Genomic DNA, 27,612 nt, shown 5'->3' with positions numbered 1-27,612 from the left:
GTATGTCATACCTGATTCGACCAACACCTTGCCATGGGGACATTATCGAATACCGTTGTAAATTATATTTATTATATTTATTATATTTATTATATTTATTATATTTATATTATATTGAAAGGATGTATTAATGAGAATTATATTTTTTGTTATATATATATATTTTTTTTTGTTATATATTTTATATAAATATACAATATATAGTATGTTATACAATGATTGAATAAAATACATTAAATAACATTGTTTTTATGTATCCAAGAGTTGTGCGAACTGTCGAATCCCAGCCATTTCACGTAAACCTCGTCACCCCTCTTGCGCAGTATTTTCTCCACGAGGTACACATCCAAACAATTTGCGCGATGCAGCTCGTGCTCGTAAAACGCTCCAGCGATAGATGTCTTGCGATAATCCTCGAGTAGATATGTTACGGAATTAGTATGCTGCACTTTAACAATCTTAAACACCTCTGTTTCGGCACGCGAATGCTTCATGATATTCTCTGTTCCAAATACGGTTCAATCTTATCTGCGAAAACATGCAAAAACCCACATTCCACGACTTCTCTCTATTCAAAATCACGTTCGTCGGATTGGTCGAAATGTCGCGAGACCTGCGAATATCCAATCATCGCGGACTTAAGTCGATGGCTCATCGTTACAAGCACAATTATCCAGGCAGTACGAGAGCGGATCTTGAGAGAGACTCAGTGAAAATAAAGGCACAGTTCTAAACGTCGAATAATTAGCTATCTAACTTACTCCGCTATTCCTTCCCGATACGTTCCCAAATATACACCTCGGTTGTTCAATTTGGCGTGTATCCTTTCTCAAAAAGTTGTTTGTACTTGCTGACGCGTACCTGATCACTTACTTTGAACTTTGCCGGGCCCGCGATTTTTACACGATTAGTACACGGTAGCCAAGAGTCTTTCGGCGATCGCGGGGGTAACGTCAGCGGGTCGCATACCAATCGTTCGATGCTTGCGTCCGTTGTAATCTGATACGAGGCGTGGCAGGATGTCGAACCATTTGTAAGTACCATTCAGCGTAAACATCTTCCACATATCGTTCTTTAGCGTGCGATTGAATCGCTCGACGACCGACGCCTTCAATACCGAATATGTCGAATAGTGATTAATGTCATGTTTTCGCATAAGTCGTTGCACATCGGCGTTGTAAAATTCCTTCTCGTTATCGGTTTGCATGTTTTTCGGACATTTCTTGCTTTCTTGAATTATCTCGGCGATTGCGTCAGCTGTCTCGCTTCCTTCTTTACTCTTGAGAAATACAGCCCACGCATACTTGCTCAACACATCGATGACGGTGAGTATGTAGTGGTAACCTCTGTTGAAACGGGAGTACGGACGCATCTCGACAATGTCGGCTTGCCACAGATCATCGTATCCTCGCACTATGACATGTCTTCGAGGGAAATTTTTTCTCGCTGACGTGTGCAACTTGTTTACCAACTGCCGTCTCTCCAAACTATATTGCTCGTTGTTATTTTCACTATTCATTCTCGTTCTTTCACGTTGTTTCGGGGTTCTTTCGGGGTTCGTTCACGTTCGTGCTATGTTGTTTCGGGTTCTTTCACGTTCGTGCCACGTTGTTTCGGGGTTCGTTCACGTTCGTGCCACGTTGTTTCGAGGTTCGTTCACGTTCGTGCCACGTTGTTTCGGAGTTGTTTCGGGGTTCTTTCGAGGTTTGTTCACGTTCGTGCCACGTTATAGCGTTGTTCACTTCCGTCCTTGACCCATTCGAAAATCGTCTTTGACTCGTTTGCAGCCTTTTTCACAGTCGCTTCTGACCCGTTTGTAGCCGCTTTTGACTCGATCGTAACCGTCCCTGACCTGTTCGCAACCCTTACTGAGTTGTTGATAGCCTTGTATGTAACCTTTAAAGACCTGTTTGTAGCCTCGTTCGCAGCCCTGCTTGACATGTTCGTAACCTCGATCGTAGCGGTTGCGTTCACCACCGTTTCCAGACCGTTCACTGCTGCTTCCGGGTCGGTCACTAATGCCACTCATTGTTGTTTGCAACCACTTCTTCTAGCCGTATCACAACTATTTTATAAATGTTTTTAAGCCAACCGCTCATTTAGGTTGATAGTCGTTTCTGAATTAGCCGCGCGATAAAGTTCTTTTATCGCAGTCTCCAACGCTCGTACATCCTTCTCTAACGCAGTCAGCTTCTCATCTAACTCTTTCTGTTGGACCATCAATGTTTTAAAGCACTCTTCCAAGTACAATTTGTTGACGGCATCGGTATCCGCCTCAGGTTGCGCTACACGGCAAATCTTGCGCGATCTCGCGTCATAATCTGTAGCGACGCGACATAGAACGTTTTTACGCACACATCTTCTCATCAATGTGTACCAATGATCGCCGGTTGTATCAATTCTCCTGTCGAATAATCCAAATTTATTTATAGACATTTTTTGCAATGCTTTGTAAAGTGTCACGCGATGAACTGAATTAATTGTCGAGACCCCCGTTTAATTTATAATAATGCCCGCTTTCCGCAGTTCCTCGATGATCGACAGGATCTCGTTGTCGTGCGCGTTGTTGCCGGCTTGGCGCGAAGCGTCGAGCAATCGTAGGCGATCCACTAACTCATTGGGGTCATCCCAGTGCACGTAATCAATCTTATTGCCGGTTAGCGTCATAGCGCAAGGCATTCCCATGCCAGATTTTGGGCTGTTCACCCGCGACAACGGTGCAGTTATATATTTGTACTTCTCCCCCTTGCTACCCTTCACACGACCTTGCGCATCAAAATTGCGTTTATGCACGTTTGTCGTCAATAATATGTGCTTGTATTTTTGCAAATCGTTCTCCTGGTAATCAGGTCATTTCTTAAAGATCAACTCGTACAATCCGGGCGTTCCAATGTACCGCGTATCACCTATGATTATATTGTCATCTTTGTCAATCGTGAATCGCTTGCTGCCGAGCCGCATTTCATTCTCGCCGAAATGGACTCCGTATACATTATCAATTTCTTTCTTCTTATCAGCACCGAGGAGAGCGTCCATGTACTTTTGTCCTAATGGCCCCCAATCCTTTCGCATTATTTGTCGACCTTCCAGCGATCTTAACCAGTGTCGAAAGGATATTTCGAGCGGGTTACGCGTGGTTTCGAAAACATTTTCGTCTGCGAGTGTTCTGGGTATCACAGGTAGTACGTTTATCGGTGTAGATGTTGTCGGCAGTAAAGCGTATGGTTTCAAAATATCATATTTTCTTTTTTTCAATTCCTCCTCCTCCTCCTTATATTGCTTTATAGTTTTATGTTTTCTCTTTTTCGGTGTCTTTCTCTCATACTGTGTCTCGATCTTCACACCGTCGTCGTCGGTGTTAGGCTCGTTTTTCACCGAAATTGTCGCGTTGTCGATAATCTTTTGTAGCGGCTCGATAATAGGCTTAAAGTGAGTCTTGACGGCGATATTATCATCGATCTTTCCGGTCTTTAGAGCGCGATGTTTCTTGCGGATCGATTCGGCCGTCTTCGCAATCTCCTTGGCAACCTTTTCACGCTCGCGAATATTATCAGCCATGTCGCCAACAATCCTCCCGGTCGAGAGAAACTCTAGAGAGTGCTGCCGACGACTAATGGCTCTGCGGTATCGCGAACTCGTTAAATCCTTTTTTGTATTGCCCGTTCGTAAGCGAGCTGTCCTTGTCTATCACTAGAAATCCATACTTTTGCTGCCAACATGTACGACATAAATCACTGAAATCCTCATACGACATGTCGGTATTCACGTGATCGTTGTACACATGCTTCAAATTGGTGGCGTCCTGTTTAAACAAAATTAGCAGGTTTGCGTTGTCGCGTATAAGATGATTCGGTATTCTCGCGTATGTCTGACAGAGATAGAAGCAGTCGATGTTCGAGTGGCGCCCCATTGAGAAGTACTCTCTTATCGTATCTTGCTTGTCGCATGTCACGTCATCAAAGACAAAAATTGAATTTGGACATGCCTCGCTCGGTGGAATGACGTCACTGTTATTGGAGAATGTAAAGTAGCCGATTTCGTCAATCGGTGTCAATAAATCTTCCAAATAGTAATATTTTGGCTGTTGCAGCGATTTAGAGTACACGTACACGTTCTCGAAACGCACACCGTGCGGACTTTCCAGCAGGCTTATCAACACGTTGATTTTACCACAATTCGAGGGGCGCAAACGATCGCGCGTATAGTTGTCGGTAGCATCGTACCGTGTTTGCGCACACCTTCGTTCACGCTGCAGCGTACTCTGTCGTCGTAATTCATCACTCGTATCGTCAGAGGTTGTCGCACGAATTTCATTTTCTCACTCTCGATTTGACCTCCAACGTCCGCCTATTTATAGCTGCGCGGACTTGCGCTTTGCTCAGTATTGTCTAGAGATTGCGGCGGATGTCAACGAAAATAGGCACAGGTGTATTAAATCGTGCGATAAACGCACTTCCGGTCGAGCTTCATATCCCCGGATATCAATTTTGCGGCCCGGGAACTCGTTTGGAAAAGCGTTTGGCTAGAGGTGATCAAGGCGTCAACCCATTGGACGCGGCGTGTCGTGAATACGATATAGCGTACTCTCGGAGCAGCGAACTCACCGAGAGACACGCGGCGGATAAGGTACTCATCGAGAAAGCGAAAACTCGTATCGTCGCAAAAGATTCGAGTCTCGGTGAGAGAGCCGCGGCCGCAGTTGTCTGGGCAGTGATGAAAGCCAAGACGAAGCTTGGCATGGGCTTGAAAAAGAGGACGAAAAAGAGGAGGATACTTTCGGCAGCGAAACGAGGTGGATTTTTACCGATTTTACCAATGCTGGGCGCGCTCGGATCCCTGGTCGGCGGAGCGGCTGGCGTAGCAAAAGCGGTGAACGACAATAAAGCCGCGCAACGTCAGTTGCAAGAGATACTACGCCACAATCGCGCCATAGAAGGCCGCGGACTGTATCTCGCCTCTTACAAATATGGACGAGGAGCGAGGAAAAAAACATCAAAAAGACGTTAAAAATGCCGCGATGTGTAACTGCCAATGTGCAATTGCTACAACTGGCAAAACGTATGCGCATTCCATATTTTAAAGGTGTATTTATGCGCAATAATTTACCGATAAATGGCGCGCGAAAAAATGAGAACGGTATCGTCAATCTGGACAGCACAGACGGTCCTGGCACTCATTGGGTGGCATATGCAAAAAGGGGAAATCGCGCAATCTATTTCGACAGTTTTGGCAATCTTCAACTATTCGAGGAATTGGTGCGATATTTAAATGTGCCGAAATTGGAATACTATTACACCTCTTATCAAACGTATGATCAGAGTATCTGTGGACAATTGTGCTTGCAGTTTCTCCGAGATTTCTCGCCGCGAATTTAAAGACTGACATTGCGCTATTTAACTCAGTTTTGTCAACATGTCGCTAACACTTACATTGACTGGGAAGAGTAGCGTCCTCGCGGCGACCTACTTTCCGCTCACAGATCTGAGCAACGCGGACTACGAGCTCGGTCTGACAAATTTTGAAACTTATCACACTATATCGAATGTGAATTTCTCGAATAATAAATTTTACTACGGCACAGACGACGCGGAAATTACGATTCCCGAGGGATCGTACGAGCTGCAAGCGATACATGAATTTTTGAAACGTGCACTTTCCCGAAAACATAATGCTGTTAGCGATAAAGGTGTCGACGATGAAGATTACCCAATCGTGCTCCGCGCTAATTACAATATGATAAGAAGCGAGATCAAGTGTGCCTACAGAGTAAACTTTAGCATGCTCAACAACATTGGATCACTGATGGGATTCTCGAATCGTATACTGCAACCGCGAAAATGGCACAAATCGAACATGGCTGATTAATATTATCAACGTGAACATTATCCGCATAGAGTGTAACTGTGACCGCGGGTGCATACAGCAACGATAAACTAGTTCACACGATACATGAATTTTCACCGAGGGTACCACCAGAATATAAGATATCGGAAACGCCGGACGCAGATCATTTACCTGCCGGTCTTCGTACGGAGCATTACTGATTTAGTGTTACGCGTTGCTGACCAGAAGGGACGATTGCTCGACTTTTCGAGGTGAAAGAGATAACAGTTAGATTGCACGTACGACGGCGGGCCACCCTCGTGCGACAGTGATGCTCGTGTTGAATAAAGACACGAAGAACACAATCAGGCCTAGCAGCAACATCATTACGCTAATATCAAATTAACCGCGAAGAAGAGACTCACCTCGTCAAACGTTGCGTTTTTACAATCTGTGGGATTTGCGGTGCGCGCCATCTGAACAATGACTGAGATTCTCAACATCGAGGAAGAGCCAGTCTTTGACGATCGCATTGTCAAGATTGAGACTCACACATACAACCCGTTTGCCAACACAACATTTAGACACAGCGACGAGATAAGAATACTCATACAACAACAGGATTTATATACGTTGCCGTATGAGAGTTCCCTCTACATCGAGGGAGAACTGCGGATAAATCATCCAGTTGAGGGATCTAATGTGGCGCTGGGAAATAATTGCGTCGCATTTATGTTTGACGAAATTTGTTATGAGCTCGATGGTGTAGATTGATCGCAACAGGAATGTGGGAATAACAAGTCTGCTGAAAAACTATGTAACAATATCATCCGATAGAAGCGTGATTATGCGAAATGCAGGCTGGGATAGCCCGATTACTGTGAATGGATATTTTTGTGTGCCGCTGCACATGTTGCTGGGATTTTGCGAGGATTACAAACGCGTAGTTATTAATGCGCGTCATGTGTTGATCTTAATACGAGCGCGCAACGACAATAATTGTCTGTATGGAGATTCTACACTGGAGCCTGCGATTAACATATTCAAGATACAATGGCGAATGCCACACGTGTTGTTGAGCGAAATTAAGAAGCTGTCGATGCTGCGCGCTCTGGAAAGCGGACGTTACCTCAGCATGGGTTTTCGCTCGTGGGATCTATACGAATTTCCGCTATTGCAACGTACGGCCAAGCATTCGTGGGCCATTAAGACCGCGACTCAACTGGAGAAGCCGCGATATGTAATTTTTGCCCTGCAGACAGGGCGGAAAAACATCATGTCCGAGGATACGAGTCGATTCGACAACTGTAAATTAACCAACGTGAAACTCTATCTGAACTCGGAATGTTATCCGTACAACGATATGAATCTGGATTTCGATAAAAACAGATGGTCGATTCTGTATGACATGTATGCACGTTTCTGCAAAAATTATTACAGATACGAGTATCTCGAGCCGAGCCTCACCGTCTCGTTATTTCTACGTCACGGTCCGTTTGTGATTATCGATTGTTCTCGATAAAACGAATCGGTCAAGAGCGCAACGGTGGATGTGAGATTAGAGTTTGAGTGTAAGGAAGAATATACCTAATAATACCACATCATATTGTCTCATCATGCACGATTGCGTGATCCAGTACAACCCGTTGACCAACGTTGTGCGCAAAATCACCTAAAAATGTTTACACAACTACGCGTGTGAGAGAGGGGGAGGAGGATACATAATCATGATGATGTGAGATGTCTGAAGAGTATCGTAATACCTCTCGACTGACTCACATCGAAGAGATCATGACTACACCAACGTTTGTCGACCTGCAAGGATTTATCCTAAATAAACGATTTATTGTGAAGGAAGCGGCAATCCTGAGAAGAGGATATATTCTGTCGCACTATTTCTTCGCATGCCCTGTGCCATGGAGCGTGCTTATAAAGTCGGAAAGGCGCCAGACCTCGTGGTTAACTCAGCATCATCACGGCTTACAATGGAAGGATGGAAATGTTCCATACAGCATGGCTCAACGCTTGATCACGGCAGCTATTGTTGGCATAAATGAACAAGAAGAGAAGGAAGAAGAGTCCTCTCTCGTGTATGTAAAAGGACTCGAAAAGCGAGAATGACTTGCCGAAATAATGGACGATGCGAGCAGCGGTTTCACCATTGAGACCTTGGATGCCATATATGAAGATGTACCTGTATTAAAAAGGTTAGATCCCACATATACTTTACGGTGTAATAAACATGTAAAAAATTGCGCGTTACAAAATGTATTTAAATTATTTAATTGGTGGTCGGCCAATCGCGACAAACATTCGTTTTTTTTTTTTGAATAAACATATTGTTTACATACTATTCTCTTTGTTATTTCTCTCCCTCCCTCACTAGATATTTCTAAGAATTCCTTTTACCCCCACTACTTTTAAAAATTTCTCACGTAATTATATTTCTAAGAATTCCTTTTACCCCTTCTCCTACTATTTTTTAAATACAATATTTCTCTTTGTTTTTTCCCTCCAGATATATTTCTAAGAATTCGATTTACCCCCACTACTTTTAAAAATTTCTCACGCAATTGTATTTCTAAGAATTCGATTTACCCCTTCTCCTAATATTTTAAAAATGAGCGTTACTCGATTATTAGTACTTTTTTATACGATCAGACTCTCGTCGACTGTTCTAACTGACGGTTCACTTTTTAATACCCTCGTGTCAAAGAAGCAGCAGCATGAATTACATGCCAAGACGTGATGAAACGTGCGAGAAGAAATGTAACGAGTAAGTATAACTTTTTTTGTATTTTTTATCTTTTTATATTTTTATCTTTTTATATTTTTATCTTTTTTTACGAATTATAATTTTTATCTAATTTTTACAGCGTTTCGCTGGAGCCTCGTGCGGTATCTTAGGAAGTATATTAGGAAGACGATACGCATTGACGGCCACGGAATTTAAATTCCTCGAAATCGGCATCAGAATGGATCCGCCGAGTTACGTGGAGATCGCCATAGGAGATCATCGGGGAAAACAGCTAATACTATCTCTCGAAACGTGGAAAGGACTCTACAAGCAACGTCACGCTATTAAAAATTATCTGAACAATGACTCCCCCAACAACGATGTGTATAATTTCATAAGTGTCGAGCCGCTAACAGTGCGATTTTACAAGATAAACGACACCAAGCTCATAAGTCTCGAATCAGCGGACGTGCGCATAATGATGGTCGAATCGACGTTACGTCGTATGTTCAAGCTAGATTCATGCATCGAAATAATGTTTGATCGATTGACGAGGCTCATCGCAACGGTCGATATCAAGTATACACAATTTTCCAATATTGCATCCACTGTAACGGATTTGCCGAATGCGATACGCGCTAGCGACGCCTTCAACAAGCACCAACTTGTCGATTGCGAGCTAGTAGCTTTAGTTTTTAATATGTAATAAAACTTTATATATAATTATGTATTAAATATAAGACAAATAAATACTTATATGTATATATCATGGTGTACTTTATTTGCGCGGCACCCGTTACATAATTTGCGAGAAATAATTATCGTGTCAAGGACATTGTCGCATCGAGAAAAAATCGATATTTTTTATTTTACGATATTGACGCGGCAAGAGAAAATCGATAATTTAATCTTACGAGTTGCACGCGACCGTCTCATTAAGAGAGAAAGAAGACGGACTGCAGCGCGAGAGAGAAGACTCACGCATTCGAGAGTGAGAGAGAGGGAAGTAGCGGCGAGAGAGATTCGGCGGCTCGGGCCTGCGGCGGCGAGAGAGAAGATGTGAAGGAGAAAAGAGAGGCGTGTGAGAGAGACGCATGCAATAGGGACGTTCATAGGAGAGCTTTTAAATTAATTTATAATAATTTTTAATAATTTCTTTATATATTGTTTTATAATTTAAAAGGGAACAAAAGGTAAGGAGGACATTTTAATCTAAAATAAATACACTTATTTGATAATAATATTTTTTAATCTATAAAATATTAGTAAATTTACATTTGTGTGTGTGTGTGTGTAAAATTAAAAATGTATAAACAATATATAAAAGTATAAAAGATATATTAATTATATACAATTATATAAAATAAAATTATATAAAATGTATTAAAATTTATACATTAAAAATATATATAATAAAAAGATATAAATATAAAAAATATATATGAAATAAAAAATTAAAAATGTATAAAATTAAAAAATGTATAAAATTTAAAAATAAAATTAAAAGTAAGAATGTATAAAATTAAAAATAAAAATGTATACAATTTAAAAATAAAAAATGTATAAAATTAAAAATATATAAGTATCAATCAATCAATCAATACTTTATTTGCCCCCTCAGGGATTAAAGGCGCTTTTGAGGAGCGTACCCAAACCTTACAAATTTCTTACAATCTTCACTTATAGACTACTCTTACATTCTACTCTTACATCTATCTTACAATTATCTTATCTCTAACTTAATCTACCTATTTACTAATTAAGAGAGAGAAAGAGCTGTCCCTAACCTATTTCTTGCTTCGCCTCGGCTTCCAGTTCCCCATACATTCCCCAACACCTCATTCATACTTTCACACATTCTCCTCATACCTCCTTCCTCCTCTTCCCCTTCCACCCTCCCCTCCAACCTCTTTTTCTCTAATTCCCTCATCCATCCTTCTCCCTCTCCTCCTTCTTGCAGTATTTCCCTCATTTTTTCCCACCAGTTTCCCTTATTCCCCTCTCCCCCACTTTCTCCTATTACATGTTCCCAAGTTTCGTCTTCCATCCCACATAGTCTGCATCTTCTTTTCCCCTCCTCTTCCCAGTATCTCGCGCCCCTCATTTCATTGTTCATTCTATACCTCACTATCCTTCTCCATCTGCTTTCCCCCCATCCCTTTCTCAAGTATTCCGGTAAACCCTCCTCCTTCCATTCTCCATACCATCTATTGTATCTCGACTCTCTTATCTTCTCCCATCTTTCCTCCTTTTGCCTTTCTCTGTCCTTCTGCTCCCATCCCTCATATACTTCCTCCCCCCTTTCTCTTTTTTCCTCCATCTCCCTCTCTTCTATCCCCCCTTTCTTCAAAAAATTTTGCCCTCTCCTCCTCCCACACCGTTTTCTCCTTTCCTTCCTTTACCCTCTCCTTCATCTCCTCATAGCATTTCCTCGCTAAACTTCCTCCCATTCCTTCCTCTAATTTTTTCTCATACCCTATCGCTCTTCTTCCTGCTCTTATCCTGAATTTATCCTTTCCTATCTCTTCTCTTACCATATACCCCGGCGTACACCAATCTACTCCTAGCGTCCACCTAATCCATCTTTCCTGCATTGCCTCTACTTCTCTCCTCTCCTTCCACCCCCATATTTCCGCCCCATACTCCATCACCGTTCCCACCAACCTTTCCATTAACCATACTCTTTTCATCCAGTCTCCTGCAAATCTTCTCTTTCCCATACCCCATACTTGTCTCATCACCGCTCCTGCTTTCCTCACTCTGTCCCTCACCTGCGCCTCCTGTCCTCCATTTCTTTGTAACTTATATCCTAGATACTTGAACTCTTTCACTTCCTCTAATTTTTTCCCTTTCCATCTCCACTCCATTTTCCTCATTCTTCCTCCTCCCTTTCTAAACCTCATTATTTTTGTCTTATCCACATTTACCTCTAGCCTTTTTTTATCCATGTAATTTTCCATTTTCCCCAACATATGTATCATCCCCTCCTCCTCCTCCGCCAACAACACCATGTCATCAGCATATGCCAAGCAGTGCACTTTTTCCCCTCCCAACTTTACTCCTCCCCAGCCTCCTTTTTTCAGCACTTCCTCTATATCCGCTATCAACAAATTGAACAAGTGTGGGCTCATTGGACAACCTTGCCTCACACCCCTTGCCGTCCAGAAGTTTTCTCCTTCCTCCTTCCCCGCTCTTACTTTATTCCTCGTTTCCTTGTATACCTCTTCTATCCTACTACTTAACCCTTCTCTTACCCCCCTCTTCCTCATCGCCTCCATTAACACCTCCCTATCTACTGAGTCAAACGCCGCCTTCAGATCTATGAAGGCCGCTACTACCTTACCTCCCTTCTTCTTCACTTTTTTATTGATCAGGTAGTTTAGCACATATATACTGTCAATCACTCCCATTCCCTTCCTAAAGCCTGTTTGACTCTCCGGCAACATATTCCCCCTCTCTATTTCCTCCTTTAACCTTTCTGTTAGAATCCCCACATACACCTTATATAACGTTGGCATCAAAGTCACCCCTCTGTAGTTTTCCACCCTATTCCCCGTTCCCTTTTTTAACAGTGGTACTATTATCCCCTCTTTCCACCTCTCCGGCCATCCTTCCCCTCTCCAGACTCTGTTGCACATTTCCCATACCCACTCTTCTACCCTCTCTCCTCCATATTTCCATACCTCACTCGGTATCCCATCCTCCCCCGCTGCTTTTCCTTTCTTCAATTTTCCCAATATCCTCTTTACTTCCCCCCTGCTTATCTCCTGCTCCTCATCCCTCTCCCTTTTCTCTTTTCCTCCTCTTACAACTTTAACCTCTACCCCTCCCAATAAGTCCATGAAATATTCCTTCCACTCTTCCGCTTTTATCTCCTCATTCACTCCTTCTCTCTTCTTCCTTTCCCTGTTTATAATTTTCCATACCTCTCCTTCCGTTCTTGCCTCTATCGCTTCCTTGTACCATCTTATCCTCTCCTCCTCCCTTTTTCCTTTACACATTAGCTTATATTCTGCCCTTTCTTTTCTGTATCCTTCTCCTCCTCCTCCTTTCTTCCTCCATTCCCTTAGCTTTCTCCTCACTTCTTTCCTCTTCTCCTCACATTCCTCATCCCACCACCCTTTCTTTTTTCCTTCTCCACTCTCTTTTTCTCCTTCTCTCAATTCCTCTTCTATCCTTCCTATTTTTTCCTCTAGCTCCTCTTCTATTCCCTCTTTCCACCCCTCTCCCCATTCTATTTCCTCTCTTATTCTTTCTCCTCCCCTCTTCGTCCATCTCCCCTTTTTTCTTATTCCTTTTCCTTCCTTCCTTTTCCCCTTTTCAGCACCTCCTCTTCTTTCTAACGTTACAATCAAAGGGTGATGGTCCGACTCTATGTTATCTCCCACCTCCATTCTCTTTATCTTTTCCTTTACTCTATCCTCTCCCACCACATAGTCTATCACCGATTCCCCTCTTCCTCCTGTATATGTGTACTCCCCATCCCACTTTTTCTAGCTCTTTTATCAACTTCCTCCCATCCTCATTTACCTTCTTGTCCTTCGATCTTCTTTCCTCTTCCTCCTCTCCTCCTATCACTCCCCCCCTTCTACCTGTCCTTGCGTTGAAATCTCCTCCTAAAATCGTCCATTTGTCTTCTTCTTTCTCTTCCATCCATTCCTTTATTTCCTCCATTTTCCTTTCCATGTCCCCGTTAATGTATATACCTATTACCCTCCACTTCTCTCTTCCTACCTCTAACTCCGCCATCATTATTTCCTCCGCCTTTTCTCCCATTCCTGATACTTTTATCCTTCCCCTCTCCTCCTTTACCCCCATGATCATTCCCCCCATCGGTCTTCCTTTCTTCTTTCTCTTTTTTGCTGCTTGCTTCTCCCATCTATATCCTTTCGGTAGCCTCTTTTTAATCGCCTCCCACCCCTTTTCCTCTATCCATGTTTCCATCATCACCACTACCTCCCAATCCTCTATTTCCTTCCAGAATTTTTCTTCCTTGTTTTTCAACCCTGCCACATTCCAAAAACCTATCTTCCATTCCTCTCTTACTTCTCCTTTTTCCTTTCTCTCTTGCTCCTTTCTTCTTTCTATCTCCGTCTCCCTTTCTCCCTCCTCCTTTCTCTTCTTACTACTCTTCTTCCCTTCTCCTTTCCTTCCTTCTTCTCTTCTCCCCTCTTCTATCCCTTTTTTTCCTCCATTCTTGTCTTCATGCCCCCCTCTTCCACCTCCATTTTCTCCATTCCTTCTCTAATTTCTCCTTTCCAGTTCTTGAGCACTCTTTCTTCCTCTTCCCATTTCCACCAAACATCATTGATTTTTATCCTACCGTAGTTTGTCCACACCTTGTTCCCTTTTCTCTTTTCTTCCTCCGCAATTTCCATTATTCTCCATTTCATCTTTCTTTCCTCCCATGTTAGGTCGTCCTCTATCCTCACCCTCTTTCCTCTTAACAGACTCTTTTTTTCCATTACCTGTCTCTTTTGTTCTCTGCTGCCTAGTCTTACAACCACCATTTCTCCTTCCTTTCCCTCCTTTCCTTTTAACCTTCTTATCCATTCTATTTCCGTTTTCGCTCCTATTTCTTTCATTATTTTCTCCACTCTTTCTTTTACATCTTCCTTCCCTTCTTCCATTCTTCTTATCACGATGTTATTCCTTCTTTCTTCTCTCTCTTTCCACTCTAACTTCTTTCCTATGTCTCTCATTTTCCCCATTATTGACTCACCTAACCCCTTACTCCCTCCTTCTCCCCCCTCTCTTTCTCTTTCTTCTTCCTTTTTTACTTCTCTTCTCTATTCTTGCCTCCAACTCTATCACCCTTTCCTCCAGTCTTTCTATCTTTTTTTCCCATTTCTTTTCTTTCTTCTCTCCATTCCCCCTCCTTTTTCCATATTTCAATCTTCAATTTTCTTATTTCCTCACCTAACTTCTCTGTAATCTTCTCTCCTATCTCCTCCATCATCCTCTTTAACTCCTCCTTTTCTATCCCCCCTACTTCTCTGTTCAGCCTTTCTGTTTTTTTGCTCCTTCTCAGACTTCTTTCCTCTTCATCCTTATCCTCCTCTCCCCCTTCTTCCCTTTTCCTTTTCAAGAAATCCTCTATACACCCCATACTGCTCCTCCTCTCTTTCGCTAACTCATCTACTCTTCTCGGCCTCCCTGCCTTCTTTTTTACTTCCTCCTCATCTCCCCTCTTTCCCCCTTCCTCAACCATCCTATCTCTAGTAGTCTCTATCCTCCTATCTCTACTATTCTCTTCACTAACATTCTTTTCCTCCTTATTCATTTTTCTCTTATCGCTTTCTTTCTTTGATTCCCTTACTCTATGTTCTAATTCGCTCCAACTCGCTAGTGAATTCCCTAGTGAATTCCCTATTGAATTCCCTATCTTTCTATCTGCACCTGCTCTCTACACCTACTCTCTTTCTTCCACGTGTCTACGTGTCCACGTGTCTCACCTTTTCCTGCTTTCTATTTACTAACTCCTTACCCCTTTTCCTTCTCCTATCCTTTCAATCTATCCTCCTCTTTTTCCTACGCCCTCTCACCTCCTATCTCCTATTCTCCTCACCCCTTTTCTCACTCTTTCCTCACAAATACCTGCCACGCTTTCACACACCTGTCACTCACACTCTCACCGGAACCGGAAGCATTAAAAAATTGAATGACTTCATAAGAGTTCAAAAGGACAGAAATAATTGCCCCACGAATTCTAATGTTGTATATAAATTGAATTGCAACGATTGTGACGCCACATATGTCGGACAGACAAAAAGACAGTTAGGAACGAGACTTAAAGAACATAAAAATAATATTAAATTAGACTCTGCTAAACATTCGGTTGTCACGGAACACATTCTAAACGAACAACATACATTTGACTGGGACAATATTAAAATTATGGATCATGAAAAAAATTACCATAAAAGGCTAATATCTGAAATGATCCACATTAAAGAACAGAAAAATGGAATTAATTTAAATAAAGACACCGAATTGTTAGACAGTAGTTATTTTGACATACTTAAAAAAATTGCTGAATCATAGTTTAGAAAAAACATTGGTAATAAATAAATACATCACGCTCTCTACTTTGACATTTGATATTCAGACTTCGCAACACACACTTGTAATATCGGGAAAAAGGACTTGTTAAAACGATAAGTTGAAAGATTTTTTAATTTTCTCTGACATTGATTTAATTCGCGTATTATATCCGCAGCATGTTTTAATGTCGCATAACTTGGCATCTTAGACCAATTGCCTTGCACATCTATTGGTCAACAGCGAAGAATCGTTTTAATTTTATATTTTAATATTTAACTAACTTTGTATTTTTAACATTTAACTTTGTATTTTAATATTTAACTTTTATGTATTGATAAAGACTGTAGTGCAGTCGAAACGTTTACGATTTATATTGTTTTTGTAACGGAATGTTAATTTAATTATTTAACTATTAATAAATTTTTACATCTTATTTATTTGCTTGTTTAGTTGGCCTACTATATTTGATTTGTTTAATTTGGTTAATTTATACGAGCCTTTCATTAATTAAAAATATATAAGTATAAAAATATATAAGTATAAAAATTTAAATATATAAAGTTAAAAAAAAATATATAAAAATAAAAATAAATAATGGCGGCGGCGGTGGTGGATCCATGCCTAGTGGCGGTGACAGCGTTGGTTGAGGTCTAACGTCGTACGGGTCTGGTAGATCGAATAGTTCTACCAGGCCGAACTCGTTCTCCATGATTTCCGGTCCTTCTGTAAACATAATAATTATTAATTTATAAATATAATACAGTATTATAAATTTTATTCTTACCGTTCCAATCTTCCACCTCAGGTTCAGATGGATATGGGTCCAACCCGAACAGCTCTCGAAGGCGGAAGATATTATATGGTGACGCATATATAAGTTCCCGCATGCGGGACTCTTCGTCGTCACACCACAACTCTTCTAAGGAACGCCGCTCCTTCGTCCTCATTATTTTTATCCAATCACTCTTCGTAAGATGTTCTTCATTCGGTATTTCAACTTTTTCGAATAATTCGATCAAGTTGAATGCGTTCGTCCAGATCTCTGGCCAATGTTCCTCCAACTCACGGAGGCGCTCCGTATCACCCCAGAGGTAATCGAGGTATGCGAACTCGCGCTGCAGCACTCTCTCCAGCCGCACCCTCTCTGATCCTGTTGGCTCTGGTCCTCTTGGCTCCTCTACCGGAGCATCCACCCATTCAACTTGATCGATATTTATCAAGTCCTCGATCACTCGACAGCAACAAATAATAAACAGGAAAAACTAAAAAAAAAGTAAATATTAATATATTTTTCCCCCTGCACATAGAAATTTTTTTACTTTAAAAAAGCATTACCATTTTTGTTGTAATATCCTTTTAAATTATAAAATTTTTGACACTTGCACGACACTTCTTCTTCGACGACCGTTCGAAACTTTATGATGCCCATTGCAGAGACAGACCCGCTCTCCACAGGCTATACCCTACTTAAAAAAATCTTCACAAAGGACTATATCACTAGGCACTATCTATTTCAAAAACAAACCGAGTGTCAACTGTTTACATCTGGCGTTCGATATAGATTCGGCGGCTCACGCCTGCTGCAGTGGGAGAGAGAAGGCCCGCAGTGAGAAAGACGACGGGCCGCAGCGCGAGAGAGAAATGGCGAAATAAGACGCAGCGTGAGAGAGAGAGGCGCGAAGGAGAGAGAAGCTCACGCGACGAGAGAAGAGATGATGATGCGAGAAAGAGACTATAAAAATTTATTTTTTTTCAAAAGAAATATATTAAAAATTTTATTTTTTTTTGTTTTTATTTTGCTAGTGGGGTATCGCAAGGGATGGAAAAACGACAAGGTTTAATTGTACAATTTTTTAGGTAAAATATAGTTTATTATAAATTTTATGTATATATTTACAAAAAATTTGTATGTGTGTGTGTGTGTAAAATAACATTTATAAAATAAAATAAAATAATATAAAATGTATTAAAATTTATAAAATAAAAATATATAATAAAAAGATACAAATATAAAAAAAGATATATGAAATAAAAATTAAAAAATGTATAAAATAAAAATGTATAAACAATATATAAAAAAATATATAAAAGTATAAAAGATATATTAATTATATAAAACAAAATTATATAAAATGTATTAAAATTTATAAAATAAAAATATATAATAAAAGATACAAATATAAAAAGATATATGAAATAAAAATGATGTAAAACTATATAAAACGATATATATAAAATGAAAAAAAATGTATAAACGATGTATAAAAAATATATAAAAGTATAAAAGATATATTAATTATATAAAATAAAATTATATAAAATGTATTAAAATTTATAAAATAAAAATATAAAAATAAAAATTATGTAAAACTATTATAAAACGATATATATAAAGATATATAAAAATAAATATAAAAAAAAGGTCGGAGGCGAGAGAGATACGGCGGCTCGGGATTCAGCGGTGCGGCGAGAGAGCCGGCGAGAGAGACATGAAGGAGAGAGAGCCAGCGGGCCGTATCTATGCGGCGACTGCGAGAGAGGGGGTCGCATCAACCATCGCTGTCAGACTGTGCCTCGGCACCTGCACATAGAAATATAATAAATTATTGTACTATTTTATATATATATATTTTGACATATATATATATATATATATATATATATATATATATGTATATACTTACAGCCTTGACATATTGGGCACAAGTTGGCCAGGAAGAGTGTGAATACTCTTTCCTAGCAATCAATGCAGTAAAGATGCGGTACATTTCTGTACCGCATCGTCACGTGCCTCTGGATGAGTGTGATTGTCGCGAATCTTTTCCTGTTTCTCATAAAACAGTGAATGCAGATTCTTACCGACCCCCATGACGAGACATATGCCATTATAATGCATACTCACGTGTCTACGTCGAGGGTTGCGATGGCCCGCACGTCTAACGTACGTGAGTGGTATGCTTCGCGAACACCATTTCCACTGTCGTACCCATCATCCTGCAGTGGTTGGAATTCTTCTAATTCATCACCACCGTCGTCTTCATCACCACCATCGTCTTTTTCAACGATGGGTACATCAATTTCCATCTCTTCAATATCATCGAATATGATATTGACCTCCCTGTCATATTGCGAATCGTACATGTCAACGTCGTCGCTGTCGCTGTCGTCGGAGATCGTGACGACCTTCATCTCGTTATCAGAGATTGTGATGACCTCCATCTCGTCATCAGAGATGGTGATGACCTCTATCTTGTCATCAGAGATCACCACCAAGTCTCGCTAAACATTCTCCATTTTGTACAATTCACTCACTATGCTCACTACTATGATTGCGAATGAATGTCACCGTACTATGGCCCGGCAGCGGCATCGGTTCTCATTATATATCCCGATCATCCCTTTGTTCTTCAACGCGTAATTGCAATTATCTCCGAAAGATGATCTTCGCCAAAACAAAAATAGCGGCTGCTCAGTAGTTGACTATTATCATGTTTACACCTTCCGCGAAGACATGTCTCTTACACCTTCCGCGAAGACATATACATATCTACTCTTCGCATATGTTGTACACCTATTTAATCAAGCAAATAAATAGGTTGCGACAAGTAATCTGACGATGCTGACGATGCTGACGATCTGACGATGCTGGCGATGACGGTGATTTCCTCATATCTGACTCCTCCATTTCTTGGTCCGAATCTGTATCATATTCAGATGATTGCGATTTACATGACGTCGATGGTAAAGGCATATCCATGCTACCAAAATAAAGGTTTTCCACAGTGAAATAATCGACACAATTTTTGTAGCGACGCTGAAAACATGCGACTCGCTTGTGTCGTTTAGACGATCTGGTGCATTTAGATAAACCACCAGTCACTCTTAAAATGTCTTTGTGAATTTCCAGGAAATTGGCAACATCTCTTGTATGCGGTTTTTGCACACCAAGTTCGCGATTTCTTAAGAATTGTACAACCGAAGTCACCGGAATGTTCTTTGCTTCACGTTTAAAACGAAACGGGTTATCTTTTTTTTCGCCATGATCACATTCCTGGAGATACTTATACCGTATCTCGATATTCTTATAATACCTGAATGATTTTACTGCGTTCTCCATTTTCATTGTCTGTCACTTTTCACACTTATTACACTTGTAACCTCAGCCTATTTTCGCTGACATTCGCTGCAATCCTTGATCATCGGTGCTAGACCGTCAATATGCGTTCACATTCACGGTCGATTGTAATGTTCAAGGCAGCGACGATATGTCTGAACCTCCGGATCCGCCTTGATGTGCTCTGGAAGCTTGTCCCACAAATGTTCTACGAAATAGCCGCACTTTTGGATTAAAACAATCTTCGGAATATATTGCAACTGTTCGGCACTTAAACTGAGAATGTTGGAAGCACTTGATAGCATTACAAACATCTTGAATGAAGAGAGCGTGCGCTCGCCAGTAGTACTATGGCCCGGCAGCTGCATCGGTCCTCATTATATATCCCGATCAACCCTCAACAATTGTTAATTTGCAAGAAATATTTGCGATATCTACCCGCTGATAGAAATACATAGATACCCCGTCCGTCACAACCTGCGAAGACATGTCGCAACGCGTTCGCCCCCGCTGATATTTTTTAGAAATATACGTATAGATCACGTATCAACCCGCTTGATTGTCGGCGCTCAAGCATGCGGCAGCCCTTTTGTTCTTAATAATTCGCAGAATTTTTACCTTATCTTATCTTACAAAGACGCCACCTATCTTGTAATAGATATTGCTGGAATGTTTATCTTATCTTGGATTTTCAGAGAAAATTTAGATATCGCACAAAGATGCCGCTTATCTTATCTTGTAATAGATATCGCTGTAATAGATATCTCATAAAGATGCCGCTTATCTTATCTTGTAATAGATATCGCTGTAATAGATATCTCACAAAGATGCCGTTTATCTTATTTTGTAATAGATATTACTGTAATAGATATATGTTTATCTTTTGTTTATAAACATATCAGGTAACATGATCCTCTTATCAGGTAACCTGAGCTGATAAAATAAGCTTATCTGCTGATAAGACCCCCTCCCCTGCGTGATGTCACCTCCCTTGCCCTCGATTCCCCCTTCCCCCCGCCCCTTACCCCCCCTCATTGCCCTGGGTTAGAACCCGTGTTGTATACCTACTGTTTTAAGGTCGGAGATTTATTTTTTGATTGCAGTTGTTCGTCAGCAAACATTTGCGTTTGAATGAAACGTATCCAGTAGATCGAGGAACGTTCTATCTCCGGAGCTGACAAGGTTACATCTCTGTTGAATGATGTGAAATCTTTGTCTTGCCGAGCTAATTTAAGAAGATCACAGAAACAGATCACGTACGCGGTGACTTGTATTAATCGTTTCCTCGACGAGTACCGTTCAGCAAGGTCCCAAGTTATAGCAGGAGTGATATGATGTGATACCGGGGACCTTTTCTCGACAGCTATTTCTAACTCGGTGGTCTTCGGTGATGTTGGCCATTGATCAGGCGACAATAACAGCCATTCTGGTTTGTTCCACCAAAGCGAACAATTCTCAAATTTAGCAGCTGACTGACCGCGTGAAGCTAAGTCGGCTGAGTTCATTGCAGTGGGGACGTGATGCCAGATAGCTTGAGATAACCGTGTTTGTATCTTGCAAACACGGTTCGCAACAAATGATTTCCACCGTGATGGATGGTGTTTTATCCACGTAAGGGCGACGGTTGAGTCCGTCCAGCAATGACATGAGGTTGTGGCTAGCGAGATTGATCTTGCACGGCATTAATACATTTGACCAAGAGTAGGGCGGCTGACAATTCCAATCGCGGGATGCTCATTGATTTAAGAGAAGCGACCTTTAATTTACCGAGCAACAATAAAACACGAACAGTTCCATCGAGATTGCTGATTCAGAGATATACGACCGCTCTTTAGGCGGACATCGACGCGTCTGAAAAACCATGAATCTCGCTGAAGAGTTTCAGCGCCTCGTCCTACCCAACGAGGTATTTGGATGGTTTGCAACAACGGAAGTTTGCGATAATATTTGTTCCATGAGACTAATAAGTCATCAGGCAACTCTTCATCCCACGAGCAACCATGTAATCATAGTTTTTGAATGAAAAATTTTGCAATTATTATGATCAAAGTTATCCAACCTAATGGATCATACATGCGTGCTATTAGCGAGAGAATTGTACGCTTGGTTGGAACGGACTGACTTGCTAATAAGATTTGAAAGTAGAACGAATCGCTCTCCGGATTCCATGCAATGCCGAGAATTTTCAGATTTTCGTCTCCTGAAAAGAGTTTGTCACTGGCTAATTTGTGATCATTAGAATTAATATCCGACAAAATTGACTGACAATTACTCGCTTATTTGTGCAGATGAAAACCACCGTTATTGAGCAGGTTTATTAACTGATCTCTGGTCTGCCAGGCGAGAAGTGGATTATCAGCTCCGAACAGGCAATCGTCGACGTAGACGTTTTTGTTCAGAACAGATGCAGCGAGTGAAAAATCTTTACTATCGTCTAACGATAGTTGATCAAGAACGCGTAATGCTAAGTATGGTGCACACGCGGTTCCGTATGTTACCGTTTTAAGACAATATTCGTGAACGATATTTTTGGTTGGAAACCTTCACAGAATCCTCTGATAGTCAACGTCGCGTCTATCGACTTGAATTTGTCTATACATTTTTGCGATGTCCGCGGTGTAACAGTATCGATATTGACGCCAACGCAATAATATTGCCACGATATCTTTTTGCAATTTAGGACCGACCATCAGATTGTCATTTAATGAGCAACCATTGGATGTCTTGTGAGAGGCATTAAACACTACTTGTAAGCAACTACTAGTTAAGCTCGCGTCTCGAAATACCGCGCGATGAGGTATATACACGATTTGCAACAACTGCGACTCATCTTGCGTGACGCGTGTCATATGCCCAAGATCGAGATATTCGCGTGAAAAGAAATTATATTCATCGGTTTGATGTTGATTAGCTGTTAGTCGTTGTTCTGTTTTTCGGTATAGACATAAAGCGGAAAATTTTGAGTCTCCGATATCTAATGAAGGGATTGTCTTGAATGGGAGTCGCACGATGTATCGATCGGAGGAGTCTCGCCGATGAATCGTTTTGAAATGCTCCTCGCAACGCCTTTCCTTCTCTGTTAGGTGATTGCGTACTGGAACTTCTTTGATCTTCCAAAAGCACCGCAATTGAGTGATCAATTCGGCATTCGTACAACAGTGCTGCATTGTAATTGAGGAAGCAAACGATTGAGGTTCTGCGGAAGTGTCACCGGACAGAATCCATCCAAAGATGGTATGTTGTGCGATTGGTTCATTAAACGCACGACGTCGCACATCATTGCACAAGAGAAATCCGTAAAGATCGGCACCTATTAATATGTCGATCTTATCATGACTCGACTGAGACTGATTTGCAAGCTCTAATCCGCTAAGGTAATCCAACGATTGGATATTGTTTATTCGCGGCAGAATGTAAGTCGAGAGCGACTTTAATACGAGAGCGGAAGTGGAATACAAGGGTCCCCGCCCACTACGCGACGAAACATTCGTTGTACAGCGTAGTGGCGGCTATTGATGCTCCGCCGACGCCAGATATCGCTACTGAAATACGCTGCTTCTTTAGACGCAAACGTTGAGCTAAACGTTCTGTGATGAGCGTGATTGCAGAACCTTGGTCGAGCATGGCGCGAAAAATACTAAAGCGTCCGTCTGGTGAAGTGACTCCACGCGATTGCAAGCAAAACACCTGTTTTTAACACGTGTGATTGTGAAAGTAGATAAGAGGAAATTTGAGCTATTTCCGCAGGTTTTGATTCTGACCCTGTTGAACTATTAGTTTCAACAGTTGACAAACCGACATCTTCATAAAGTAGAGAATGATGTGACTTCTGACAGATTCTACAGGAGTACTTGCTTTGACAATCTTTTCGCACGTGCTTATGACTGAGACAATTAAAGCAGCGATGTAATTTATTTACCAATTCGCGTCGCTGTTGAACTAACCTGGTTTTAAACTCGGTACACGCGGACAGTAAGTGATTTTGCTTGCAAACCGGGCATTTGAGTGTGTTTGCTGTATGACTTTGAACGACCGATTTATTTAATTTTTTGTAAGAACCGGCGCTTGGCATAATACTCTCGAACGCGCGTATTTGAGTTGCGAGAAATTTCTCGAGAGTCTCGTACGTTGGGCACTTTATGGTGTCACCCAATTGTAATTCCCATGCTCTTCTCGTCGCTTTATGTAAGCGTTGAGAAATCAAATAAACAAGAAAGTCGTCGGCTTGATCTAATGGTCGACCGAGGTTCTTTAATGCTTGGATCGCCATGGACGCTTTATTTCACAGAAAAGTTAATTCGGACGCGGATTCAGAGTGACCAGTCGGCAATGAATGTAACGCGTGGATGTGCTTATAAACTAGTCGTCTTGTATTATTGTAACGCTCAGTAAGATTTTTCGCGACATCAAAATTTGCATCGGTTTTCTTTAAATTATTTACGCTATCGCGAGCTTCACTTTTAAGACACGACAACAAATAATGTAAACGCGTAACTTTCGCTAAATCCGGGTTGTCAATTACGACAGACTTAAAATGATCACAAAACAATTCTCATTCGAGGGACTCACCGCTGAATTTCGGAAAGTCTATCTTGGAAAGAGACGGTGTGATTCTGGTCCCTTGCAATGATAAATTGCTGCCATGGACGACGTTGGGAGCGGGTTGTGCGCCAGCCTCCAACAGCGCCTGGGTATCCATCATGAAATTTAAGGCTTCCTCACAATCCAGAAATTGGTCTTCGATGAAGTATTTTTCCTTCGCACGAGTTTCTTGATTATACGAATAAAGAACCTTTGCATGATTGAGTTCGCATTGTGTGAACAAGGCTTTAAGTAAAGCGATTTGTTGCTTGGTGCTTGCCGCAGTCATTTTAACCTTGCTGGTTTTCTTGAAATTCACCAAAGCGCGAGTGATCGAGTAAATGCCAACTCGCTGTCTTTCGAGAAGCTTCTCCATGTTGAATGATGACGTGCAAAATGAGCTCCGAAATTTTGCTCAAAATGGCCGATTGGAATTCTTCTCGTAAGTCTGGTTTTTCACGCGACCGGAAATCTTTTGACTCGATAACTAACTGCTATCGAACTCGGAAATCTTCGACAAATGATCGGCGGAAATCTTCAGCCAGACTCGTCGCGATACGTTGTGATACGAGAGAGAATGAGAGAGAGAGAGAGATGTTGTAAGATCTCGAAGGTTTTCAAGCGTGTTGAATAAGTAGAATTTTTTTTTCGTTGTTAAACAATATCATTCGGCTCAAAGGACCAAAATTTGTTGAGGAATGTTGTTGAGTAGTTATGAACAATTCTCGAACGATCCGAGAGTGTTCTTAGTTGAGATGACTGTATGGATATATGATCGGTGAGCGATTGTATCGTTGGTGAAATAAGCTTGTATCTCTCTATCACTTTTCACAACTTTTATTGCACGAATTGATAGATAACAGGTAATTTACAAGATCTTCAAATAAAAGCTTCGCTATTGAAGACAGTAGTCACTGCTACTTCCTTGACAGCGATTGTTACTTCGGATTGGCGTAATCGAGATATCTCAAAGTTTCGGCACACCTTTCTAACAGTGAACAATGAACAGATGATAAGAATAAGAGGCTTATAATCGTTGAGTAGCAACGCGAACGATGCAAATGGTAAAACATGGCCAAGCCGAAATCAGAATTAATGTTGAGACCGATAGTACATCTTCGCACGGTGCTAGCTAAGAGATATCTGCCGGCCGGCTTCTTTTCTGAAAGCACGCGGTCGGCGTATTCGCGATACGCACTTATCAGAGGGCGAATTCAAGTCGCGAGCCAATTATCGCGCGTCATGCGCCCACCGGGTCACAGGTCGCGCAGCGTGGACGACAGCCGAATTCCTCGCGATTGCGTAACTCGCGCGCGGCGCCGGAGAATGTCGCCATCGATCAGTTTAGCGATCGCGCTGAGAGCCGCAATCGCGAGAATCCTGAACAGCATATATGACAATGCGTTTCGCTGCGAAATTTTGCCCACTCGTCAGATGTTAAATTTACCATGGGGACGTTTGTACTTAAAATATTTTTTACACGTATTGCTAAATTTTTTAGTTCTTCGGCAAACCACGCCACGCAATTGACACTACGGCGGAAATTATAAGTAGATAATAAATTGTCGTACGAGCAATGTACATAATAAGCTAGGCTAAATACTTGATAGTGTTGATAAGTTTTTTCTTCTTCCATCTTTCTCAAAACATATTTTAAGTCGGCGTACACCACAAACGGAAGCCGCTCCTTTTTGTTGTAGTTATCGAAGCTGAGCCACTTGTCCTTATTGCTCGGTAACCGGATAGCGCAGTCATTCAATTTTCCACAGTTTACAGTATGCGTCTGCAACTTGTCTTCTGAATTAAAATAGTGTAAGCATCTGTAAAATAAAAAATTATAATTTTAATTAAAATTATTTCTTTAAATTTCAGTTTAATAAATACAGGGTGTCCCAGAATGGGCGAACCACCCGCAAGGTACAGGTAGAGTAGGTTAAACTGAATAAAAAAGTCCTGTATCATTTTGCGATTTTCGCAATAGTTAAAAAAATATTAATTATAAAAGATCAGCCAATCGGCGCCAGGTACGAGCGCGCGGCGCAAAGCGATCCTCCCACGGCTTCGTCGGCGCGCCTAGTATCAAATAACAGTGGGAGGCTCTTCGTACCGATCACAGATATATCTTCTACATTTCTTTTTACTCAGTTGCGCACTGACAAGTCGAGATAAATTCTTTATCCAAACGAAATGTCAAACGCCGTTTTTGTCTTGCACGTACAGCAAATTGACGTGTCTATCTTTTTTTCTTTGAAAGACGTAGTGAGACAATGTCGTTCTCGATGCTGTACACATTTACGGAGATGTCGTTTGCAAGTTCAAACTTTTTAATTTAATTCACAGTCACTGGAAACTCAATGTTCTGGAGATTCAGCACTGTTGTGTAATGCGGATAGGAGGATTCTCGATCCGTGTCTTTTTCAACAGGGTAAAGAGCGGCCACCACTGACTATGCGGAACACGCATTGTCCGCTGATTGCACATTAACCACCGCTCTCTTTGTCACAATTTCTCGCGGTAATTTGATAATATGACATCCCGCGCGCATTAGATTGTACTTATTTATATTCACAGTTAAATCGATTATTCGCGACAATGCCCAACCGCTATCGCGTTCCTGGAACTCTTCTAGCGATGATAGCATGGGCTCGATAACGCGGTGCTCGTACCACTCGCGTAAATCAGACGTGCGAAAGAGTTCAAAGTTTCTCGTATTGACACTTTTATTAGCACGCCTATCACCAGATACAAACTCGTCGTTGAATACAGTGTTCATCTTTACACTGATGTGTCTCTGCAACACATTTTGCACGTTTTCAATTACAATGTCTTTAGCATTTTCCAAAAATTATCGCGATTCAATATAGTTCGCATTAATTACCGCACCGATCAGTATACGACTCTCGAACACCATATCGATTTCGCGCCAAATGAGTCTTTGCGCGTTATTGCTGCCATCGATATTGTCACCGCCACTGTATTCACCACCAATACACATATATCGTCTCTGCAAGCGTACCTTTACACCCTCGAGTCGCACTATTTTAGCCACCATAGATTGTCTATGTCCAATCGAGAGTCGCGGACGCTTGACACGGCTGCATTCTTCAAGCTGTGCAATAAATTTGTCGCACTGTTGCAATCATTCAAAAAATTCGCCCAAGGTGGCGACTTGGCGGAACTGCTCCAGTAAATTCCGCTCAATATGCACTGCGTTTTCCATGTTTTTTCTTTTTTTAATCACTATTATGGCACTGACGCAAGAAAGTAGTCACTAAACTTTTTCATTACTGCATCTATGCATTCTCAAATCGTA

General features: G+C 41.3%; 2 protein-coding genes across 2 annotated transcripts; one reads left to right on the top strand and one right to left on the bottom strand.

Moving 5' to 3' along the window:
• The first annotated feature begins 6,670 nt into the window (after window positions 1-6,670).
• LOC146721945 (uncharacterized) lies at window positions 6,671-7,345 on the top strand. The gene has a single exon (XM_085485812.1). The coding sequence runs from the start codon at window positions 6,671-6,673 to the stop codon at window positions 7,343-7,345; it is 675 nt and encodes a 224-aa protein (XP_085341938.1).
• Window positions 7,346-22,261: 14,916 nt separating this feature from the next.
• On the bottom strand, window positions 22,262-23,342 carry LOC146721944 (uncharacterized). Its single transcript, XM_085485811.1, has 2 exons — window positions 23,191-23,342; window positions 22,262-23,087 (listed from the first exon to the last, which is right to left on the bottom strand). Exons 1-2 carry the CDS (start codon window positions 23,340-23,342, stop codon window positions 22,262-22,264), a joined length of 978 nt encoding a protein of 325 aa, XP_085341937.1.
• Window positions 23,343-27,612: the final 4,270 nt, after the last annotated feature.

The sequence above is a fragment of the Nylanderia fulva genome, unplaced genomic scaffold (genome assembly GCF_048542155.1).
Source record: "Nylanderia fulva isolate GAGA-0341 unplaced genomic scaffold, ASM4854215v1 Scaffold395, whole genome shotgun sequence".
Classification (NCBI taxonomy): Eukaryota; Metazoa; Arthropoda; class Insecta; order Hymenoptera; family Formicidae; genus Nylanderia; species Nylanderia fulva.
This window is presented reverse-complemented; position numbering and strand designations above follow the sequence as displayed.

Excerpts from the sequence above, each read along its gene's own strand:
- LOC146721945 (XM_085485812.1), top strand. The coding sequence starts at position 6,671 with ATGCGAAATGCAGGCTGGGATAGCCCGATTACTGTGAATGGATATTTT.
- LOC146721944 (XM_085485811.1), bottom strand. The coding sequence starts at position 23,342 with ATGCTCGACCAAGGTTCTGCAATCACGCTCATCACAGAACGTTTAGCT. Across the intron at positions 23,088-23,190 it reads AACGAATGTTTCGTCGCGTA|CGGATTAGAGCTTGCAAATC; the intron begins GTGGGCGGGGAC and ends GGATTACCTTAG.